This window comes from Benincasa hispida, chromosome 2, assembly GCF_027475165.1.
Source record: "Benincasa hispida cultivar pf3 chromosome 2, pf3_genome.v1.1, whole genome shotgun sequence".
Taxonomy (NCBI): Eukaryota; Viridiplantae; Streptophyta; class Magnoliopsida; order Cucurbitales; family Cucurbitaceae; genus Benincasa; species Benincasa hispida.
The window spans coordinates 62,593,553-62,617,132 of NC_143479.1; the positions used below are offsets into that span (position 1 = coordinate 62,593,553).

General features: G+C 31.5%; 2 protein-coding genes across 5 annotated transcripts; both read right to left on the minus strand.

Moving 5' to 3' along the window:
• Positions 1–4,206: 4,206 nt before the first annotated feature.
• Positions 4,207–7,474, minus strand: LOC120070816 (Protein kinase superfamily protein). 2 transcript variants are annotated; one of them, XM_039022701.2, is made up of 6 exons: positions 6,994–7,474; positions 6,661–6,908; positions 5,577–5,962; positions 4,881–5,013; positions 4,659–4,748; positions 4,207–4,578 (listed from the first exon to the last, which is right to left on the minus strand). In XM_039022701.2, exons 1-6 carry the CDS (start codon positions 7,298–7,300, stop codon positions 4,453–4,455), a joined length of 1,290 nt encoding a protein of 429 aa, XP_038878629.1. In that variant the 5' UTR covers positions 7,301–7,474; the 3' UTR covers positions 4,207–4,452. The 2 variants fall into 2 exon arrangements, with proteins under 2 accessions (XP_038878629.1, XP_038878628.1); XM_039022700.2 differs by having other exon boundaries at positions 5,577–5,965; positions 6,994–7,434.
• Positions 7,475–15,425: 7,951 nt separating this feature from the next.
• Positions 15,426–23,347, minus strand: LOC120071660 (glycosyltransferase family protein 28). Of its 3 annotated transcripts, XM_039024030.2 has the most exons (5): positions 23,043–23,269; positions 22,897–22,971; positions 19,966–20,170; positions 18,309–18,405; positions 15,426–15,887 (listed from the first exon to the last, which is right to left on the minus strand). In XM_039024030.2, the coding sequence occupies exons 3-5, from the start codon at positions 20,152–20,154 to the stop codon at positions 15,631–15,633; spliced, it is 543 nt and encodes a 180-aa protein (XP_038879958.1). In that variant the 5' UTR covers positions 20,155–20,170; positions 22,897–22,971; positions 23,043–23,269; the 3' UTR covers positions 15,426–15,630. The 3 variants fall into 3 exon arrangements, with proteins under 3 accessions (XP_038879958.1, XP_038879957.1, XP_038879959.1); XM_039024029.2 differs by lacking the exon at positions 22,897–22,971 and having other exon boundaries at positions 23,043–23,347; XM_039024031.2 differs by lacking the exons at positions 22,897–22,971; positions 23,043–23,269 and adding an exon at positions 20,275–20,485.
• Positions 23,348–23,580: the final 233 nt, after the last annotated feature.

The window sequence follows — 23,580 nt, forward strand, 5'->3', positions numbered from 1 at the left end:
CTAAGGTTTCTTCTTCCCCTTTTATCAACATATAGCTCTCAAGTTTGCATGTCTTCTTGTGCATCCACCTCATTTTCTTAAGGCCTAAGGTTTTTTCCTAACAAGCCACATGTTCGGATGACGACCTTGAATGCGTCCATCCATCTCATATGCGCTCATCCAGCGTCATATGCGTCCATCCATCTTCATATGCGTTCATCCAACCTTACCTTGTGCCCTTGCGGTATCTTTAAATCTCAACATAACACCCTTCAAGTCATTTTCGCCTAGCACCTTTCTCCATATGCGACCTACTAACCTCGGTTGTGCCATTTCCAATTAACGCAACCTTCCCTCGTGCATCCCATTGACGCAACTTGGTCGCATATACTAGATGCTCGCAAGGCTCATCCTTGGCCGTATTCCCTTTACCGCATGGCTTACCTTTGCCTTATGCGCTCAACTAAGATTATGACCAACCCTCTTCCACCGCATACTATTTGTTCAAGCCTTGTCCTATACGTCCACATGCCTCGAATGTCCTCGGCACATAGCACATCACTAACGCATAACAACCTTTGGGTCAACTTGGTTCTCAATTCAACACCTCATGGTATAGCTCACCATCACCTAGGCTCTTGCTAATGCATACCTTATGACCAACGCATCTAACCTCATAAACCTTATTACCGCAAGCCTTAGCAACGCAAGGACAATTCACCATGCGTCCACCATAGCTTGTTTCATCGCCTAGCTCATCCTTTAGCAAGGCCGCCACATAGCACCATCGCATAGTGTTGCCGCATACCATCGCGTAGCATCACCGCATCCATCGTATAACATCGCCGCATACCATCATGTAGCATTGTTGCATGCCTCCATCGCGTAGCATTGCCGCATCCATCGCGTAGCATCGCCGCATGCCATCGCGTAGCACTGCTCCTTTTACTACATGATCAACCAGCGTGCGCACTCCAACGCCTAGTGCCCTTGTCCGTGTAACTTGAGGCTGCCGCATGCGTTTTTCTAACCTCTCAAGACATTGGCTGCCGCATGCATTTCTCTTGGCCACACTTTGGCTTCCTTTAATGCCCAAATAACCTCTAAATGAGCAAAGCCATCACATGGAACAACACTTAGTCAATTTTCTAGCTTCCAACGCATGGGTTATACTTAGCCAATTTTTCACTAGTTAAGGCTTATCTCAAAGCTACTAAACAATCTTTATTTAAACACTTAGAATTTTCCTACTCTTTAAAATAGAATGTAACTTCCACTTAGTTAATTCCCTTAACCAGGAAAAATGGGAATCTGGGTTTCACAACCACTAACTTTGAAATTCTCATCTATTAATCCCACTAAGCCATTAAGTTACTATCCTCCTACGGCTCTAAATTAACCCATTACCATAAATTAAAAATAAAACTAATTAAATTACTTGTGAACTAAGTTTACACTAATTTTTTAACGATCTGAACATGCTCAGTACCATTATACCAAATGGAGACGAGGCAAAATCAAATTGATCTGCTAATAAAATCATTCATTCTTTGCTTCTCACCTCATTTAGAAGTTTGTCACCTGATTCCCTTTTTTATTGGAGTGAAAACTTCGAGGTCTATATACATTCATCCTAATTTGCAACACAAGAAGTCTTTAGAAAAAAAAAGACTTCCGTTATCGGTTGCACTCATTTTCGTGCACGTCACAATTTTCAATAAAAATTTGTCAGGTGATAATTTTTTTAAATAAATTACTTTTATTTTTTTTTTTATTATGTGCCAAATGACTTAAAACCAATATTTGAAATGTAGATGTCGATAGAAATATCGAGGTCCCAATTTTATGAAAATATTGATGAAAATATCAATATGAAATTTCGGGGAACTATATAAAAATTGATGGAAGTTGTTTTAATTAGTTAATGAAACTTTGATTATGGCTTAATTAGACTATGATTAACAATTTTAATTATCATTTTTTTAGAGTAACATAACATTTAGATGTATATTGTAAATGTCAATGCAATAGAATAAAATTAAAAAATAAATGAAAAAAAAATTGTAAAATAAAATAAAGTTTAGGAATATTTTGAGGTGAAATGATGTGGAAATGAAAGTTTTGGATGGTAATAAAAACTAACATCAATTTAATTTTGATGTAAAAATTTAATGGAAAAAGTTTTGAATGAGGTTAAAATAAATATTATTTTTTTTTTTCAAATTCAATTTCTTTATAAATGAAAGTTTTGGATTGAAAATAAAGTTGAACATTGAGAAAATTTGAAATTGGATGAAGTAGCATATTGAAAAAAAGCTTCATCTTTCGTTGGAAATGACATTGGCATAAGAAACTATACAATTTTACGTATAATCAAGAGCATAAAATTGAAAAATTGGAATTGAGCTAACACGTCAAGTCCTTAAGCTTATTTGAGCATCTAATTTTGTATTGGATGTCGTCATTCTAAACTTTAAAACGTGCTACAAAAGTTTAAATTTGTCTATTAAATTTAACATTTTATCAAATTTCACAAATCAATTTGACAGAATTGATATTTCATTAACTTTGAGAGACTAAATTTATGATTGATTAGAAGTACAAGAACTAACATTGAACAAATTTCAAAACATAGGAACTAAAATGTTAACCAAAATTTAATTTTATATCAATGAGTCATTAATTTTAAGAAATGTTCAATATATCAAAGATATGTTAAACGCAAATTGAAAGTTTATAGATTTATATGATATTTTTAAAATTAAAGGTAACTATTAAACACATTAAAATCTCATAAACCTATTAAGATACTGTTTAATTTAAAGCATGTTCAAGGATCAAAGTCACAAACATGAAAGTTCATAAACTAAAAATGTAATTTAATAGAAAACGTATTACCATTTTAAAGGTATCGATTTGAGCCTAACTTAATAGAAAAAAAAGTTTCTATTAAGTACCATATCAAAGGTCGATATTTCATTCTCAACCTTTGTCCAGAGAAAATTCTCTACACTTCTAGTTTCTTTGTCTCTTCCCACTGCATTATTTATCTTGTCAACTTTTTTTTTTTTTTTTTTTTTTTAATGTTCCAATAGAAAGAACACAACTATATAAATGGGCTAGAATATTGTCTTATTTATGAAACTCCAGTGATTTTAGCTTTTCTTCTACCTCCATTGTTAGGATATACATGAGTTTCTTACTTCATGATAAGATGCTCCCATGTTGGATTTTTTTTGTATTGATTGTAAAGTTTATGGTTGTGGCTAGTCCTATTACTTAAAGTTGGCTAGTCTCTAGATTTCTTCTATCCTACATTCTTGTTTTATAGTTAAAAAGATTCTGTTCTTCTTTCTAAGATTTGAGACTTAAAAGACAAGCATTTAGAGAAAACTTAAGATGGTATAGACCTAACAAAATATCTCTTATCTGAACGTCTAATCAATCTTACCATAGATATTGGCAAATAATGACATTATAATTGTATTACGATGTCCGAAGGTCAATCTTATGGCAAATATCAATTTAGACGACATATGAGAAGTTGAGTTTAGGATGAATTTTAGGATAGGGATATAAACAATATCATTTTGGTCCCTATACTTTTAATCATGTACTTTCAAATTAATAAAATTTGTCTATGTACTTTCAATAAGTCTCAAGATTAGCCCTTATTGCTAGTTTAAAGTTAATTTTATCAAATTTGGTAATTTTTTTTAGTTAATAATAAACTAACAATATGGACTAATTTTAAAATATCTTGAAAATACAAAAATTAAATTTGGACATTTAAAAATACATAGATAAAATAGTACAAATCTCAAAATATTAGGATTAAAATGATATTTTAACAAAAGAGTCTCAAGTGTTGGTCAAACTCTAGTTTATTAACTTCAATCTCAGGTTTGAAGAACTCCAAGTACGATTATGCTAACATGCTAATACCAATTTTTATCACCTATTTTCATAATTTTACACGCTAAATATTGTAATATCTTTATTTATTTCTTTGTTGTTGGCGAACTATATTTTTGGTCTCTGAAATTTGAAATTGATGTTTATTTGATCTCTACAGTTATAACAAGGGACACTTTAGTCCTAAAGTTTAGAAATTAATAGTTCTAAATGGTTTATGAACTCCTTTAACTGTTACTCGACTCATGAAAATATGATTTGATAATTCAAAAAAACACTTAGCTCTGAGCTAAGATCTATACTGCAACCACATAGCAACTTTCTTGACAGTTTAATATTTGTAGCATCAAATGATACTCAAAAAGTTTATGTACATGTCTCATTTTCTGATTAAGAGAATTGAATTTAGATGTGTGTAGCTTCTATAGGTTCACATTGACATGCTCTAATCTGCATTTCATAAAAGTTATATAAAGTAACTGCAGGAAGCACCAAAAAGAAACCTACTTTAGTGAACCATGAAGGCTATCTTGATCTTGCATAATTTTCACTCAGATGTCAATTGAAGAATCGAGACGACGATGACGGGCTCTTAACTAGAGGAACCAGAGACTGCACGACGTCGGTCATCAAAGGCCGGTAGTCGGCTTCGGGCTGCACACACATGGCTGCAATGGCTGCTACCTGAGAATCATATACTTATAGGGTCATTAAAAAAATGGTAAGATTAGCACATTCATAATCCTAATTAACGCTTAACAAACCTGAATTAAATCCTTTTTTGAGTACTTCCCTTGAATAGCTGGGTCAATCATTTTCTCTACTTTTTCTCTGCTAGTCAGCCTTGGGAGAGCCTACAAGTCATGTAATAGATCAGACTTCTTATATATGATGATTATATGGTTCAGTATAGCTCTGTTAAATATTATTTTATCGTAGTTTTTTGCAGCCTTATAGGTTGTTGAAATGTAACAGAATTAACTAACCCACGAGACAAGAACATGCTCGCCCTGCGGTCGCTTGATATCAACCGGCACTCGACCGGTCAATAGCTCTAGCAGCACAACACCATAGCTGTACACATCTGACTTTGTTGTAAGTTTTCCAGTTGAAGCATACCTGCACATTCCCAACAGAGAATTGTAAACTTAAATATGGAACTAATGCTATGAACATGCTTGAAGTAACTGCATTACCCCAGAAATTTTCTCATAAATTATAAAGGTTTATACTTCTTCTAGTAACATTAATAAAAAGATCGACTCGGTACTACCGCAATCTATACTCCTTTAAAATATTGAGCTATATGTAATCGGATAGACGTGTATTCACATTCTTCATAAGTCAATCTTAAATAACTCAACCTCACCAACTTCAACAATATTCACTATTGACATGTACATATTTATCAAGAAACTCCATCTTCTCATCTTTCTTCCTCCCTACCTCTAATGTTTCCTAACTTCAGATTAAACAACTTTGCACCCCAAACATAGACTTCCTAACTCCAAACTTCATAATTCAATTCAACGTCCCATACCGTCACCTAATAAACTATTAACGCAATAGGCGTCGTGGGATTCATGTGGAGGCATTTTGAAGACTTGGATTGATTTTTTTTGGTAGAAGGAATTCAAAAGATTGACAGTAATGAAAAACTAGAGGCTTGTTTGAAGACTCACTCTGGTGCTAGATATCCTGTGGTTCCCAGGACTTGTGTAGATATCTGACCATTGATCTTGTCAGAGCCCATCTTGGCCGAACCGAAATCCGAAACCTTGGCTCGGAAATCCTGATCCAGTAGAACATTGGTGCACTTGAAGTTTCTATGAATAACAGATGGAACTGCATGCTCATGGAGGAACTCAAGAGCCTTGGCACAATCAAGGGCTATCCTCAATCTAGTATTCCAATCCAATGGCCGAGATTCACTGTTGGGATTATGTAGATGATGATGAAGAGTACCATTATGCATAAATTCAAATATCAGAAGCCTATGGTGTTGGTCAGCACAGTAGCCAAGCAACTCCACCAAACAAGGAGAGTGCAAGCGGCTTAGGAGATCCACCTGCTATCAATAGGAGGGAGTCTCCTTAATTAAACTTTCAATTTCATCGATTTAAACTCTAATCTCGAAATCAATAACGACAACTTTCAAAATCATGTCAAGAAAATGGCTACACTCAAACATAGTCAGAAACCAACCAAATAAAAGTATAAGAACTAATACCTAAAAAGGTAGTCTCATCCACGTATCACCTATTCAAAGTTATTTTACCAGAAATGAAATCAACAAATAAAGAAAGCATAAACAGAAAAAACAATATAAAGATTTATGTGATTCACTAATAGTGTGTTAACTAGGGAGAAAGAGAGGGAAATACAAGAAAATACAGATATTAAAACACCAATAGAATTAGAGGTTTTGTATATGACACCCCTCTAAACTTTAGGACCAAAATCATAAATTACATATTAACTAGATCTCGTTTTTGGTCATTCAGAATGTCAGATAATATATTTAAACCATTCCGATAAAATCCATAGTTCAAATCGACAAATCTGAAAGTTTTACGTCAAAAACTAACACGTCCACCAAGTTAATCCTTTTGTCTCATTACAAACAAATTAATAATATAGCTAGAAGAAAGATGTAGCTGGTAACACCAACTCCAAGAACTTGAAAGCTGGCATTGTTAATGGAAAGTCAAAAGACTCAAAATAAGTGTAGTTTAGAGAGAGAAAGAGAGAGAGAGAGTTATTGACCTCCATTCTGAAAGAACGTTCCCTCTGTTTGCCATCTCTATGGAGCATTTTAATGGCAACCACAGCTCCATCTGCAAGAACTCCTCTATACACAAACCCTAATCTTCCATTTCCAATGACATTTGCTTCATTAAAATTATCAGTAGCCAATTCCAGTTCCTTATAAGTGAAAACTTGAACTCCCCTGATTCTGTACTGAGGAATTCTCCCAGAATTTCCCCCATATAAGCACCCACCCCCCTTCACTTCTGCAAAACTCCAGACCCAATTTCACCAATCAAAATTTCTTTCAATTTTTGCTTTGAAAACAAAGAATACAAGAAAATGGGTTACCTGGGCTTGAATCAAAATTGATGGTTGTGTGGGGGATGATGAATGTGGTGGATTGTGCAGCGGCGGAGGCGGCAGCGGTGGCGGTGGCGGTGTTTCGAGCGGATTTGAGGCGGAGAAGCATGAAGATGAGGAGGAAAATGGCAAGGAGAATGGTGATAGAAATGATTGAGGCAATGATAATGAGGAAGGAATTTGAGCTGAGAATGGCATTGTGGTTGTGGTAATGTTGGTGGAATTTGGAATAGTTGTGGTTATGGATGTGGTTTCTTGGTGGTGGTGGTGCCATTGAATTGTTGTGAACTTCCATGAGGTGAGAGCTACAAAAGGAAGAAGATGGAGTTTCACAAAGATAAATGGTTTGTTTAAAATGGAGGTTGGAGTTTCCCTTTCTAGGAGGTCATTCTTTGTCTCTATCTCTCTTCCTCTGCTTCCCTTATGAATTATTCAAGGAGGCTTATAGTCCACAATGTGGGTGATAATTATTTACAATGTTGGGAGATATGAAAAATATAGATGCTCGATAGTGAATAACGCATCCACTGTCATCTCAAAAGTTAATGGTTCAATCTATCGAGAATGTTCTGAAGAAAAAGTTTATGTTTATTGATTTTTTAGAAGGAACTAGGTTTTTTAAATTTATGTTAAAAACATTTTTTGTCTCTAAACTTTTGTGAAAGTAACAATGTAGTTCCTGAACTATAATTATTAACGATTTAGTCCATGTAGTTTCAAATTTATAACATTTTAGTTCTTAAATTTTAATAAGTGATAAATATAATTTGTAACGTTTAAGTCTCTATTGTGAAAAGATTATCAAGATTTAATAAAATTTCTTATATATATAGATGGATAAATTGATCGAAAATCAATTTCCTTATGAATTATAAAGATTAAGTAGTTACATAATAAAAGTTGACGGTTCATTTTGATGAAATTTTTCATGATAGAGACTAAATTGTTATTCTCAAAATATAGGGACTAAATTGTTATTTATTAAAGTTCAATGATTAAATTATTATAAATTTAAAAATATAAGGATTAAATCATTACCAATTAAATTCATAAATTAAATTGTTACTTCTATAAAAGGTTAGGGACCAAAAACAATTTTTAACCTTGAATTTATAAGAAGCAATCATTTGCCATCAACTTCGTCACACACTGATTTTATAAATTTTTCTTTTTCCCCCTTTTTCTAATTTTTATAGAGTAAGTATTTAAAGTGATTAAAATAATACAACTAATCGCTTTACACTATTAGATGTATGAGATAAAAATTACAAAAATAGTTCGAATTCATATCTAATAGTTAGTTAGGGTATATAAAATTTCAAATTTATATCCCATCATTATTAAGAGAACGTCACATTATGATGAGATTATTAAATAATTTTGCTTTCTCTCCATCCCTCTAATTATTTTTTTCTTCTAAAATCTTTCTCCTAATTCTCTTTGTATGTATGAGTTAGTGTCTCGTGAGGAGCAAATGGGTTTAAAGAAGAAGGATTGGTCCAGTGGTTTTGTATTTAGTGAAGGAATTGTCCTTGTCTTTTGTATCACAACAATTTTGGAAGCTTTGTTTATCAAACCCTATGCCTTTTCGTTTCATCCTCTCCTTCTTTTGAAAAATTATCTTTTTAAGTCTTCAAGTTTTAGAGAATATTTAAAATTTTAAAATATAACTTTTTAGTCTGCAAAATTTTAAGCGTAAATTTTTAATTTATACTTTTGAACTTTCTCTAAACTTTAGGGGTTGTATCAATTTAAATTCCAAACTAATAATTGTATCAGTGTGAACCCTAAACTTCTGGAGTTTATCAATTTAAATCCTGAATTTTGAAGGTTGTATCAATTTAAACCCCAAACTAACAGTTGTATCAATTTAAATCTTGAACTTTCATAGGTATATCAATTTAAACTTTAAATTTTCATAATTGTATCAATTTACACTTTTCTTCACATTTAGTTTGAAAAATATCAACAAATCATTTAATTTTTTTCAATCAAACTTATGTAAGTTTAGAGGTTTAATTGATAAAATTACAAGGCTTACACTATGTTTATCCATATGAAACATAATGAAAGTTTTAAATTGATACATTTATGAAAATTCAAGGTTTAAATTGATACAACCCATAAAATTCAGGGTTTAAATTGATGCAATTATTAGTCTGAGTATAATTAATATAACCACAAAGTTTAGGGTTTACATTGATACAATTATTAGTTTAGGGTTTAAATTGATACAATCTCAAAAGTTTAGGAGTATAAATTGATATTTACCCAAATTTTAAGAATATTTGCAATTGTTCACTAAATTTCAAAATTTACTATTATTAGTCCTGAATTTTTAATATTACTTTTAAAATGTCCTAAAATAATTTATTATAATCATTTAAATTAAAAAGATAAACATTTCTCTCTAACATTATTTTTTAAACTTGTTTCTTAATTCAAAATTTCATATAATTATTTAAAATAATAAAAACTAAAAAATTACAACATCACCTTTTAAGCTTGTTCTAAAAAAGCTAAGAACTAAAAAGGTAAACTTTGTAAACTCATAAACAAATGCACTTATTTATAAAAGCTAGGGGATTCAAAAATTGAATTTTGAAAACTTAAAACTAAATATAAATAAATCTATTCTTGTTGAGGATTAAAAAGTAATTTTTTTTAAAATTATATTTGAATAATTATTTTAAATAGTAAAACTGCTGAAAATATGTTTCAAGTATAGTAAAATGTCACCGTCTATTAGTAATAAACCACAATTGATTACCATAGACATCTATAATTGACAGTCACATTTTGCTATATTTGTAATTAAGTTAGTTTATTTTTCTTTATTGTGGTCTATCGCGATCTAGGACCGATAAAGGATGACATTTTTCTATATTTATAAATAAATTGATAAATTTACCTTAAAAGGGCCCTAAATATTTGGGTACTATTGTTATATTACTTTATAAATTCTTATAAGAGTGTAAAATTATGCATTGGTCCACTTGACTTTTGTGTGTGATGGAGATAGGGACTTGTGATTGGGTAAGTGATATATGCAACTGTGCCAGCTACATTTCCACATTCCCATCCCCAATATATGTGATAAATATAAATAATTTAATAGTTTTATGATAATGTTTTTTAATCTTTAATTACTTTTTAACAAATATTCAGTTTTTTTTTTTTCAGATTTCTTTGGTGGATGTATATCAAGTTTTACCTCAAAATTTTAATTTTGTCAGTTTAAATTTCAGACAAGACAATTTTTAACACATACTTTTATTCACATGCTAATTTTAACCCAAAATAATAATAATGTCTTGTAATTCATTTAATGTAATGTTTATTCAAGTTTAAAGTAATAACCCAATTTTGAAAACTAGTTAATGAAATTGAAAAAAAAAATTGATAAATTTCATATTCTTCATCTCTAACTTTTTGGTCTTGCCTTAATTTTTATCTTTTGATCTAAACTTTTTTTTCCTTTTTTCTTTTTCACTTAATAGACATAATAGTCAAAGTACAAATATACATTTATTTAGTTAATCTGAGTATTAGTTAAGATATATATTTTCAACTAAAGACGTGTTTACCAATCCGTAATGAAAAGTGATGTAATCATAACAAGATTCTATTGATGGATCAATCGCAATAAGTCTCAATTACAAATTTTGATTTTGATTTAATTTTTAATCTTTGATTTAACATATAAATTTTTTCTTTTCTCTTTTTTTTTGCTAATAGACATAATACTCAAAATATAAATATAAAATTAAAATTATTTAGTTAAACTGAGCCTAACTCAAGTAGTTGAGGTATATGTTTTCAACTAAGAGGGCAAAAATTATTTTCCATCCAACATGTTGTTTGAACAAAAATAAATAAAGACAGTTTCAAAAAAATATTTGGGACAAAATGATATATTAACATTTAACAATTTTTTTAGATGTTAATTATTACATTGATTTTTCTTCTTAGGAGAAAAGATTGAAACACATATTTTTTTAGTCTTTTAACATATTTATATGTCAATTGAATTATATTTGCTTTAACAATTTTATTCACTTTTAAAAATTGAAACAAAGAGGAAACGTGAGGTAGCAAAAAATAAGAAAACTATATTTTCCATTTTTTTATAGGATAATTTTCATAGAAAGAAAAAATGTCAACTATTTATAGAAATAGCAAAAAAACTGATAGATGGCGTCTATACATAGTATCAATGATAGAATTTTATGAGTTTTTATCATTGATCAATATTGATTGACTTCTATCAATTTCTATCAAAGAAAATTAAATTTTTTTTATTTTGTATAAATTATTTTCCTTATTTTTCTATTTTTAAAAATCTTCCTATTTTATATTTAGAAAAAAAGGGAATTCTAGGGGATGTGTACAAAGAAAATTAATAGAGTTATTGGAGAGTGGAAGAGCATTGGTTGGGAAAAGAAAGTGAAAGTCAATGGAGAATGAAACAAAAAACAGCATTTATTATGGGGTAACCAATACCATATGTCATTAGGTTTTAAATTTTCCTCAACACTTCTATCCACATTTTTATATGTTCATAGATTCAATCCATAAATATAAAAAATCGAAAATTCAACCAGATATCCCGTATGTGTACCAATGTTTATAAAAAGAAATTTTAACTTGTGTTAAAATTTAAAATAGTGAAATATTTGTGTGTTATTTTTAATATTTTAAATTAAACTTTTATATTTATATTGTTTAAAAAAGAACATGACATTTCTAAAAAATTGATGTTTCTAACATTTCTATCAAATAGTTTTACCAATTATTTTTCTAATCATTTTACAATTCAAACCCACATGATATTATTTAAAATATCTAACATGACACTTCTTTCTCTCAAAATTATGAAATATAAAATGACGTGAAAAATATATATTTTTTATTTATCAAATTTGAGGGTACTTTGGTTTTAATTCAATTGGAAGGTATTGGTTAATTATATATATGTGTGTGTGTATCGTATTAATATATTATCCCACCCAATTATTTTCACGGTTGTTCACACTGAAATATCATGAAATATTTAACATTTTTGGATAATTTTTTAATTCTTAATTTTAAAAATATGATTAAGATATCAAAAACTTTTTGAGAAAAAAAAAGAAAAAGAAAAAGAAAGCAATATCAAAAATAAAAAGGCTAAATTTGATGCTCTTTTTTGTGTGTTCTGCACACAAATCATTTTGAAAGCAACCCTATTCATGATCATAGTATTAAGTTTCTAGCGACATGTCGATATTTTTGTCGATATTTCCACATTTTCATGAGTTGAATATCGAAATGAGAGTGAATCAATATTTCCACTGTATTGTAGAAAAAGTCCACAAAATATAAAAAGTAAGCAACAAAATGTCATTGAGGTAAACAAAATATAAATAATAGACATATTAACTTGTTTAAAAATTATAAAATATGTATTTACTAATTTACTTATTTTATAATTTTTTTTTCAGAAATATCCATCAAAATAGATATTTTATTAATATTTTCATCAAAATTTCTGTAAAATCAAGACCTTGATATTTCCATCAACATCAATGTTTGAGACGGTGTTCATGATGAACACTCTTATTGGAGTGATTTTATTTATTTATGTTTCTAATCTCCAAAAAAAATTCCATATTTTTATGAACTTTCCACCAAATAATGAAAAACTTTTGTATCTTTTTTTTCCCCAAAGATGCAAAAATTACCGCTAGACAGCTTATTATGTATGGTTAAAAGCAAAACTCTAATGGACCATATGAAATCAACAATTAATACTTCAACCTAAAATTGGCTCTAAGAGTATGAATTTGGAAGTGTTACTTTATTAAACTTTTTTTGTAGTGGAGGAAAAACCATGGGTTAACTGCCTTGAAAAGGACTAATATTGTTTGAGTCCAATATCCAAATTTTTGTTAATCATTTTCCCAAATAATTTGATGCATTAAATTGTTGTTGCAAGGATACTTTACTAAATTTCAATATATCATAGAAAAATTATAATTATTTTTTTCTCAAAGCATGAATACCAAATTTAAATAAAAGTGAAACATAAGAGACTAAAATCCTCTCGCATGTGAGCCAATATTTACAAAAACTACTTTAACATGTTCATTATTTTTTCAATGAGGATTCTCAATTTAGGTGGTGGGAACGAGGGAGGTAGTGAGGAAATTTTTTTCATATAAACTAAATAAGGCAAGGACGGGCTGATCTCGCCCTAGTTAATAATTATAACATAACAATAAATATTATAATATTTGTTGTTATGTGATAATTATTATTATATAATATTATATTTCAATTTCAATTTTTTTTTTGTCTAATGATCAAGATAATGAATATTTTTTAATTAAATATTTAAATTTAGATTATGTATATGAATAATTTGATAGGTAATTATTGTATTCTATTATAAAATTTGAATAATATCTCTTTAAATTGAAATTGTCCCAGTGGATTAATCATATAAAAAAGATTACATAAAAATTAACTATTCAATTAAAATTTTCGGGTTGCAGTTATTTAAGTTAATTGATTTTTTTTAAAAAAAATAATTTAATTAATTTAAAAAAGAAAAAGGAAAAAGGAAAAAAATTCTCATAGAAGGGTAAGCCATTCGTAGCTTTGCCTCGTGGACATCTCTACACATTATTAATCAATATTTTCAATAAAAAATCCAAATCTTGTGGAATACCTAATTTAATTTAAAAATTAATAATTAAAAAATAAATAAATAAAAGATCCCCTCGGTTCTTTTTGACATTATAGATGCAAAAAGTTCCATGAATGCTTCACTCACCGCAAGACCCACTTAAGATGGTTGCAAATATTCCAAGTCAATGAAAAAAAAGGCTATAAAGGCCTATTGATAGTGACATGCTATTTCTTAAAACATTTAATATAGTTCTTTGTTTTATAAAATTTCACTTTTTAAGATCCAACATATTATTATCTATAAAATTTTAATGTCATTAAATCTATATGACATGAATTTTTTTAATATCCACCATATTTGTGAGATTTTATTTTCATACCTGATTATTAGTATTAATTTTTAATTAAAAATTACGATTAAATATAGAAAAATGAGTCAAGTTGTTTATAAATATGACAAAATGTTATTGTTTAATAATGTATATCAATATTTATCACTAACATTGATAAATGTTTATTAGTGTTTATTACTATTTATCATTAATAAATAGTGACATTTTACTATATTTGAAAATATTTCCAATAAATTTACTATTTAAAATAATTACCTTTTAATTAATTATTAAATATAAATATATTATTTAGACTTAATAAATTTCAACCAAAACATTTATGAACGATATTTTATGTTATCTTAACTATTTAATATAAAAATTTATTATTAATTATTAATATTCTAATTAATTTATATTTGTTTAATTAATCAAATAAATTAATTTAAATAATGTTTACTTAAAAAATATTTCTTTGTTAAATTTTAAGTGATTAAATAACTAATCAATATAACAATATATTTAATAATTAAATTTAATTACGACTACATTACTTATTCTTTTACATTTGATTAATTATTTAGTTTTAGTTTCGATATTCAAAATTGTTAAATCAAACACATTCATTATTCACTTAACTTCTAAATATTAATAACCTTGTGGAGACATTATTTCGAACATCTAATACTCATACCCACAAAATAATTTCTGCAATCTAAACGACCCCTAGAGGTATAACTTAGTTAAATCCCAAGTTCAAAAAATCTTTTAAATCACTCAAATGTTGAGTAAATAACACTTTAAAACCAATTTCTTGCAACCAATATGAACATACTCTTAATTCTACAAACATTTGGAAGTGACATTACTACCTTAGCTTAGGTAGCCCCACTCACCACTGTCGAATATCATTATCAGCATGTGTGGAATTTTGTCTCCTATCTTTGACAGTCCCTTCACTTTGTATCAATTCTTCATGCTGAACTGGAAGCTCACAGGATACATATTGTTGGTAGCTCTTTTGTTGTACATAACTGATTAGCTGGCCTTCAGAGAATGAAAATGAGTTCATTTCAATTACTCCCAACTCAAAAAATACAACATAATGCAGGTCTTCTCTTCCAAATATGACTGCCATCCAAAACTTGGCTTATGTGAATTTGTCATCACATTGAGGACTCAATGATCTTAATCTCTCGATTGCTGATCAATCAGCATCAGTCACATGCTTAAAAATTATAATTGATACCAAAAGTTAACTTTACTACCACTTTTTGAAAATGTCAAAACTGACTGAAGATATATCTATATACCTACCATCATAAATACAGCCAGGAATATAGAATGGTAACTGTAGAACGGTCGATGTTGCCTCTTTCAGCCAACAGTGAAATTTGAGATGAGAAACAGATCTTGTTGGTTCATGAAAAAAGTAAAACTTATGCTCAGGAATTTCTCAGTTGACAGGAAGATTCTTTGAATATGTAGCAAGGAAAAGGCAAAATTTTGTTTCCCTTGGGATTTTGGATGTATTGGTGGTGATTAAGAACATGAAACACCTATTAACATTAATAACTTCAACAACTAAAGAGTTTAATTTGGAGAAAAGCTTTACGGTTCATCAATCTTCAGGAAAGCCTAGAAACCTATTAATGAGTGCGGCAACTGGTTTAGCATCACCTTGTGCGTATGGAATGAGAGAATCTAAATTCAAGCTCTCTATAGTCTGATGTAGTGTTTGGGGACGAGCACAATACAAATGCTTCCTCTCAGCTAGTTCTTCTGCAAGCTCAATTTGATGATTGTCCATTAGATCTTCATTCACTACCACAATCAACGGTTTACCGAGTCTCAATGTCTCAAATATGCTTCCGGACCCTGCATAAATTTGAACCAAGCGTCAAAGGACAGAGCCAAGAACAAAGAAGCAGAAAAAACAGTTTGTCTTAGATTAAAGAACATATAAAAGTAAAAAAAAGTAGCTTTTTAATCTTTTTTCTTTTAGTTTGCACATCAGTTTTAATAGACAAAATATATATGTTGTGTGTATGTATTTATGAGTATAAAAGTTTGTTCCATATCAAAATTTGTAGCTCCAGCCTTGCCAACAGTTATCAACGATGAAACAAAAAAGAATGAGTTCTTAATGATGCAGTCAGAACACTGAAAATATGGAACTATTGTTGTTCACTTGTTCATCCTCCAGGAAGTGTTAGTGAAAATCATTCTCCCACTTCAACTTACATTGGGTTTTCAGATCATCTCATAACGACTTCTTTAATTAGAATGTATTTATTTTTCTGTGTAATCATGTACTCGAGGCTCTTGGAATTCATGTAAAAGGATATGTTGAGGGTGTTATGGGTGTATCTTCCGAGTGAAGATGTCTAGGAGCATCTACTAGCCTCTCACTTTTATGTTTTCTCGGCTTTTATGTTTCTGTATATTTTGAGCAATAGTCTCTTTTCATTATATCAATGAAAAGTTCTTTTAAAATAAATAAATAAACACTGAAAATTTGAAGGATGCAAAGAAACAACCAAAAAATGACAGATCCAAGAGTGGGCATGATTACCCCACGTTTTATCCATTCACTTCCCAAACAGCAGACTTTTGGTTTTGGAAGCTGGACAGTGGTGGTACATTCTCTACTAGGTCTAGCACACGACCTTGTGCCTAGGGTTCAATAAAATAGCACCCACCTCTTTAGAGACTGGAAGTAAAATTCCCCAAAAAATGAAAATTTTCCTTTTGGGAGCCTAGCCACTTGCTCCAACACCCACGACATTCTGCAAAATAGAGCCCCTTGGCTGGCTATCTCCCCCACCAAACTGCTTCCGTTCAAACCAAAAGAGAAAAAGGACAGAATCACAATGCAATATTTTCGTTATCTGCTCCATTGCAGCTAATTTTTGAGACCTAATACTTCCTCAGTTGGTACACAGCCCTCCAAAAGAGTCCTCTCACCCAACGTGACTTGGCTGTTTTCAAGACTTTTCCCTATTTTTCCTCCCAGTCTTTGAGGCCACTTAACTTTGGGAGTAAAACTACTCACCCTCCGTTTCAAAGTGTCTCCACTCTCCACTAGAATTCCAAATCTACCTCGGTCCCACAAGATTCTGGATCAATACCATCGGAAACTAGCATCTCTACCTTCCTTTGACGACAACATTACACCACTTCATCGACATCGAAACTTTTGTCATGGTCCTCCGATTTTTGTACTTGTCCTGAAGACTCTCCTACTTCTAGTTTGCAAGCAAAACTGTGCATTCCCTCCTTTTCTGATTGTAAGATTATTGTTATAATTTTTTTTGAGCGGTAAATTCTTGCAATGTTGAGGATTTGTGCCATATCTTCTTCAGGTCCTTCAACCGTTTGTTTCATTCCAACCCAAGTAAACACTGTAAACTTTGACTCATATCTCTTTCTAAATTTCTCTTCCTAGTTCGAAACTTGTCTGGTACCAACTTGAGAGGATTTTCTATCAATTCACTGATTTCACAAAAAAATTCGACACAACTAGTGACCAATTCGAGAGGGTCAATTGTCTCTCGATAAACATCCATAAACCCACAAAATACAAGATATCCTGTCTCTAGGAAAAACAAAAAAATATAAGCCAAAGCAACATAACTGACTGACTAAAGGAGGGGAGGTATAACTCCCAGTTCAAAAACATTTCAATAAAGAAACTAACTAAAATTAACACTTTCAAAACATTAGAAACAGCCCCAATTCCCTTTTTCCCTTGACTAAACCTTGTGGAATGGACGTCTAACGTATTTTTGTGATTGCTGTGGAAGGAAAGGAACAAGAGAATCTTGGAAGAAAATAGTGCTACAAAGGACATATTTGGAACAATGTACAGTAGCTTCTCCTTGGTGGTGTTCAAACAACAACAAAAAAAAAAACCTCCTTTTTGTAATTATTGCCTCGTGATATCGTATGATTTCGTATGATTGGAAGGTTTTATTTCTTCTCCCCTCAGCCCTTAGGTTGTTCTCTCTTTTGTGTTGATACAAGTTCCCTTAAAAAACTATTAGAAAAACGACATTAAACTGCATATTCAATATTTTCTCTCAAATTGAATAGCTATATTCACGTGGTGAAGATATTAACTGTGTATCAATGTCATAGAAACATGTGTACCAGATGATAAAATTATGATAAATACAAATAACCAATCATAATTCACAGTATTTGCACAAGGGAGACGCCAGTCCTGCGGACAAAATGGTGCTATGAATCAAATATATGGACAACAAAGAATAAACAAAGCAACTTATGAAGTTTTACCAGCATGGCTAATAACGAGAGATGCTGATTTTAGATGATCAGCTATGCTTGAAGAGAAGGAGAAATAGTCTACAACAAGCCCATCTTCTCCATGAGACTGCACGTAAGTACTTAATGAGAATTGAGAAGTTAATGTTCCATTATAGATCACTTCAAAGTTTTAGATTTTTTTATTTTTAAAGAAGTGAACTTCAAACTTTTAGATTACAGAATAAAATCCATTTACTTCTCATTATATATGCATAAAATCAAAGTTCAAGAAAGTCCAACCCGAAGGCAAAATAGAAAAACGCCAGACCAGAATCACGTGGACCCTTTCATGCAAGCATCAGTACTTGAGATAAGATTAAAAAACATGCGCTCTTAAAGCAGGAATTCTTCTGTAGAGCTAATAATGAGGATTCTTCAGCTTTGGATGATTTTTACGATCTTCAGTTTGCCAGGGTTCCCTAGGATTGTGAAAGAGTTAACCCTTTGAATGATGTGTGGCCATCCATCCACTTGAATAGTTAGAGGTTTATGCACTAATACTATGAAAGCTATTTAAGAGAAATTTGGCTAGGAAAATCTAACAATTGAAGGGAGGAACATCGCTACTATGCATCATACCCTACCAACTATAGAGTGACAGACTAGGGACTGCGATGTTCTATGGAGTTTTGGGAGGAGAGGAATAATAGTTTGAGGGCTTGAGAGGTCTTGGAGTGACATTTAGATTCTTATTAGGTTCACATGTCTCTATAGGCTTTGGTGGTTATGTCATTTAGTAATTAACCATTAGGTCTTATTATTATTATTATTATTTTTTATTTTTTATTTTTTTTGAGACTTAACCATTAGGTCTTATTTTTCTTTATTAGTGGCTTCATTAGAATGCCTCCTCCTTTTGTGGGCTCTTTCTCTTTCCCAGCATCCTTTCTTTTCTTTGTTTCTCAATGAAAGTTAAGTTATTCATTATAAAATTTTATATACATATGTATATATATGTATGTATGTGTGTGTATATATATAAAGTAAATAAAAACCTTTTCATTCATATAAAAATTCCTTTAAATCGGCTACTGCAATGGTTCGTGTTCTCATATACATCCCAGATGTAATGAAGGAATACGGACCACATTAGATGCCATTTACACAAAAATTTGGGATGGATCAACGTTAGTCTAAAAATGAGAGAAGGATTTCAATCCCTCCAAAAAACAGTGGACTTTAATAAAAATCTGTCGTAGAAGGTCCATAATCACACCACAGACCATTCAAAGTTGGGGAAACTTCCTTTACTAGGCACTTTTCTAATGCTATTTTGTAGAATATTTGACTGGAAACAAATAAATGATTACTAAGGATGTAAAGCTAGAGATTTCTTCAGAATAGGTTGAGAGTTTGTTATATTTTAATGTCTCCCATTGGAAATCAAATTATATAATATTTTTTTCCATAATTATGAGTATTCTAAACAATTGGAGTCTCTAGTTTGTAATTTTAAGCTCATTTAAGACTAGGGCTTGTCCTTTTGTAAAATTTTTTTCCAAACGAAAGTTAATTTTTCATCAAAAAGAAAATGAAAATGTTAAATATGGTTTGAAAGCATTATAAACAACCTAAGACTACATTTGGATCCAAAGCTATAACATATCAAATGATACACAGAAAATACCTTGGTTGGATTGTATGTACCACGTCCCATCTGAATGAGAAGGTGGGTATAGCCTCTAGCATATAAAATTTGTTTCACTTGCTCAGTATCCACTGCTTTAACCAAAGCATCAAAACACGTTGTTCCCACGGTAACAAACACCATCCTTGTCAATTTACCATCTATCTCCTCAGTATCTCCCATTCCCATTTTTATGATTCAACACCTGGCGTTGAAACAGACTGGAATGAGCGGCTTAAAAGATAGCATAGCAACACAGATATGATGGAAAAAGGAAAAAGAAAATCATTCAGGTATTTTGAAGATTACCATGAGTGCTAAGAAAGGAACATTGAAGGAGAAAATCGTTCGGGTATTTTCAAGATATCCAAGAGTGCTAAGAAAGGAACAACATGGAAGGTCACGATCTGAAAACTATGCATGAGGCCTCATCAAAATAATCGTGGAATCATGACCGAGAAGAACCATTTGTTCAATTCTTCTCGCCTTCCCCCTAAATTTCAGGAGGCACCCATTCTCCCTAGCCATAGGGTAACGACCCAACTAAGACATTTATCTAGGGTTGTCACCACATGCATGACCATTCTAATAAAAACTTACGCTAAAATCCAAGTTCAATTTAAAAGGAAATGGCAGAAAAATATACATAAACCACTTTTAAACAAAAAACCTCAAAATTCATAGCCACAGAAAATTTAGTTCATAAACCAACCATGCGACAAAATCGGTTTGGTATCCCCTAGTTTTTTTTCCAAGAAGAAAAAAAGAACAGAAAGCATCCAACAGTCTTAACTAACCGGCTGATGAACTTCTGGAAAAATAAAGTCGAATTTAAATGCAGAAGAAATAAAGAACAGAAAGCATCCAACAGTCTCTTGGTGGAATATAACAATGTCCGAGCTCCAGCTTGCTGGAGTTCTTCACTTGCACTTGTCGAGGATGTATCACTTATCCCGCTCCTAAGGTAAGGAGTCCTCTGTGTGTTAGGATCTTTACGGAAATGAATTGCACAAAAAAAATTCAAGGTAGTAAACATTCTTGAGAATTTCTCTTGGATTCTTGAAACTTGCAATCACAAGTAACACTAGAACTTTTAGACAACTGGAGTTTGAATCGAGGGATGTTCAGCTCTGAGAACTCCAAGACCAGGCGGCTTCTCTTTTCAAGATGGAATTCGAGATCCTAATGCCAACTTCAAGATAACATCAGAAACGTAAACGCATCGTCCTTGAAATAGGAGAAGTTGTCCCCAAGTCTTATCATTCTAATTATTTTATTAAAGCGAAAGCATTTTCATGCCTTTAGTAAAGTCGGGCAAGGACGAGTTGGTACCACAGCAGCGATCTAATGCTGGAGCCCGCCTGATCGATTTTGTAAGATTGGCTAATTCAAAGGGATAAATCTGGTCTGAAGTTGTCGAAACGAATCGTATCTAACTAAAAATCTTATTTATTAGGTGGATGTGATCTACTCTTTCGAGAGAAATTTTACCATTCAACTATATCCACATTTTTTTTATTTACAATGTATAGTATACATCAGTGCAGAGTTATCCAATTATACCTTACAAAACGAAAGAAGTCACTATCAAGCAGCGAGCCCCTATTAGTTTAGTTTAGTAAAGTCAAGCTCCAAACAATTTCCTAAATGGTCCGAGGATTTTAAAAATTGGAATAAAGAAATGCATGTAAAGTGCACCTATTAATGGTGTTCAATTATTAGAAAAAGAATTTCCAATGCAATTGTTGGGCTTTATCCCAAAAATGAGAAAGTACCTCGATTTAGTGGAGCAATGCCATTGAATCTATTAGAGGAAGGCTAGAAGAGAGTAGCTCATTCCTGGCAAAGTCCGATTGATCAGATTTTATTAGCTTAGTCCAAAGTAATTGTAAAGTCGGTTTGGAATTGCAAGAATCAATCTTGCTAAGAAGAAGGAAGGGCTCTAAAGCCAAGTGCTTGCTTAGTTACAACCTTGAATTGAATGAGGTGGGAAAGAAAGGTTTGGAAATCGAGTTTTTTGCCCGAGTTATTGGTCTATAGACCCGGGTGGCACTTTTTGCAGTTTTGTGCTTTTTTCTTTCTCGCTAACCCCAGTGAGCACTCAAATATCTGTCCTACATTCATTCGTGAGGGGACTTCTACTGGATTGAAAAGGATCTTCTGATCAATCCAAAGATCATTTCGATTCTATTAGTAATGAGGATTCAGAATATCACACATTGATCAATCAAAGACAGATTCAACAACTAAAAGAAAGATCCTTGCACACCAACCTTGTTACATGAAGTTCATACACCTCTTTCATGCAATCAATTCAATTCATATGAGAGACAAGAAGGAAATAATTCTTTTATCAATTGTTTGAGCATGCGCGCACACACACACGAGGTCCCACGTCATACAATTTCATGAAATAAGCAAGCACAATAAATCTTCCAATAAAGACATTTTCATACTTTACATACATGGTATATAACATCTTTTCATGACATATTACTTTTCATAATGTGACTTTTCAGTCTCTCCATAACATACTTCCCATAACATGATTTCAAAAATTCTTTTCATAAGATAACTCTCCCTCCCCTTCTAGCATATTTAAGACATTTTAGAAGGGGTTCTCCAACATAAACAATACAAGAAGATATAAGAAATACACACATTTGCCAGTAGTAAACCCCCTTGCCACAAAATTGGCACAATCAAAACCTTTCCTCTTATGAATCCTTGGACTAAATTCCTAACCAAAAAAAAAAAACATCATTTAGATATAATTTTCAGGCCTCTGTATTTCTCATTCTAACTCTTAAAATAAACTTACACTATGGGTTTACAGGTTCCAATCTTCTCAAAGAATCACATCTAAGCTCGGAGCCATAACCAATTTCCAACATCCGAAATGGATTTGAAAGAGACTAAATCTCGACTTACCGAACAAACGCTAGAAAATCCCTCTAAATCCTTGCTGGGCAGCAGCGAAAACACCACTAATCCGAGATTCTAAAACTAAAATATCATGGGTAATTAATAGATCACGTCGAGAGAAACAAGGGTGACGAAAAACCTCAAGGACTAACCCGAAACAAGGAAGAAACAGATCCCACCCGCTGCTGTCGCGTTTGAACAGTGCTGAAACCTGGGTTGCGACGGGCACCGACGACCAGCTGCGACGTACGCCGGCGACTAGGTTGCGATGGACTGCTGCGACGGCGACGGCTGGCTGCGACGGGGCCTTTCTGAAACTGACGGAAGAGGGGAGGAGCGTCGATTTCGCTTGCCAAAAAGCATGATGACTGGGCCTTTTAAAATTGGAATTTGATTTTCAGTTTATTTATTACATTGAAAACTTCTAATACTTACAAATTTGTTCGAGGGAATTTTCAAAAATAATAAGATATGATAACTATTTTGTTTTTGTTTTTAAAAAGAAGTCATATTTTCTCTCATTTTTTACTAAAATTTGCCTCCTTCTTAAGTAGTTGAATTATTAGTCAAATTTTAAAAACAAAAATATATTTTCAAAAGTTACATTTTTTTAGTTTTCAAATTTTAGCTTGGTTTTTTAAATCATTGATAAAATGTAGATAGCAAATGAATAAATTTGAAGATGGAAAT

Bases quoted from the DNA above. Each gene is read 5' to 3' on its own strand.
- LOC120070816 (XM_039022700.2), bottom strand. From the start codon at position 7,300: ATGGAAGTTCACAACAATTCAATGGCACCACCACCACCAAGAAACCAC. The intron at 5,966-6,660 runs GTCAATAACTCT...TCCTATTGATAG, and splicing joins AACGTTCTTTCAGAATGGAG to CAGGTGGATCTCCTAAGCCG. The intron at 4,579-4,658 runs GTTTGTTAAGCG...TATGATTCTCAG, and splicing joins CAAAAAAGGATTTAATTCAG to GTAGCAGCCATTGCAGCCAT.
- LOC120071660 (XM_039024029.2), bottom strand. From the start codon at position 20,154: ATGGGAATGGGAGATACTGAGGAGATAGATGGTAAATTGACAAGGATG. The intron at 18,406-19,965 runs GTATTTTCTGTG...ACTTACGTGCAG, and splicing joins GTACATACAATCCAACCAAG to TCTCATGGAGAAGATGGGCT. The intron at 15,888-18,308 runs GTAAAACTTCAT...AAATTTATGCAG, and splicing joins TCTCGTTATTAGCCATGCTG to GGTCCGGAAGCATATTTGAG.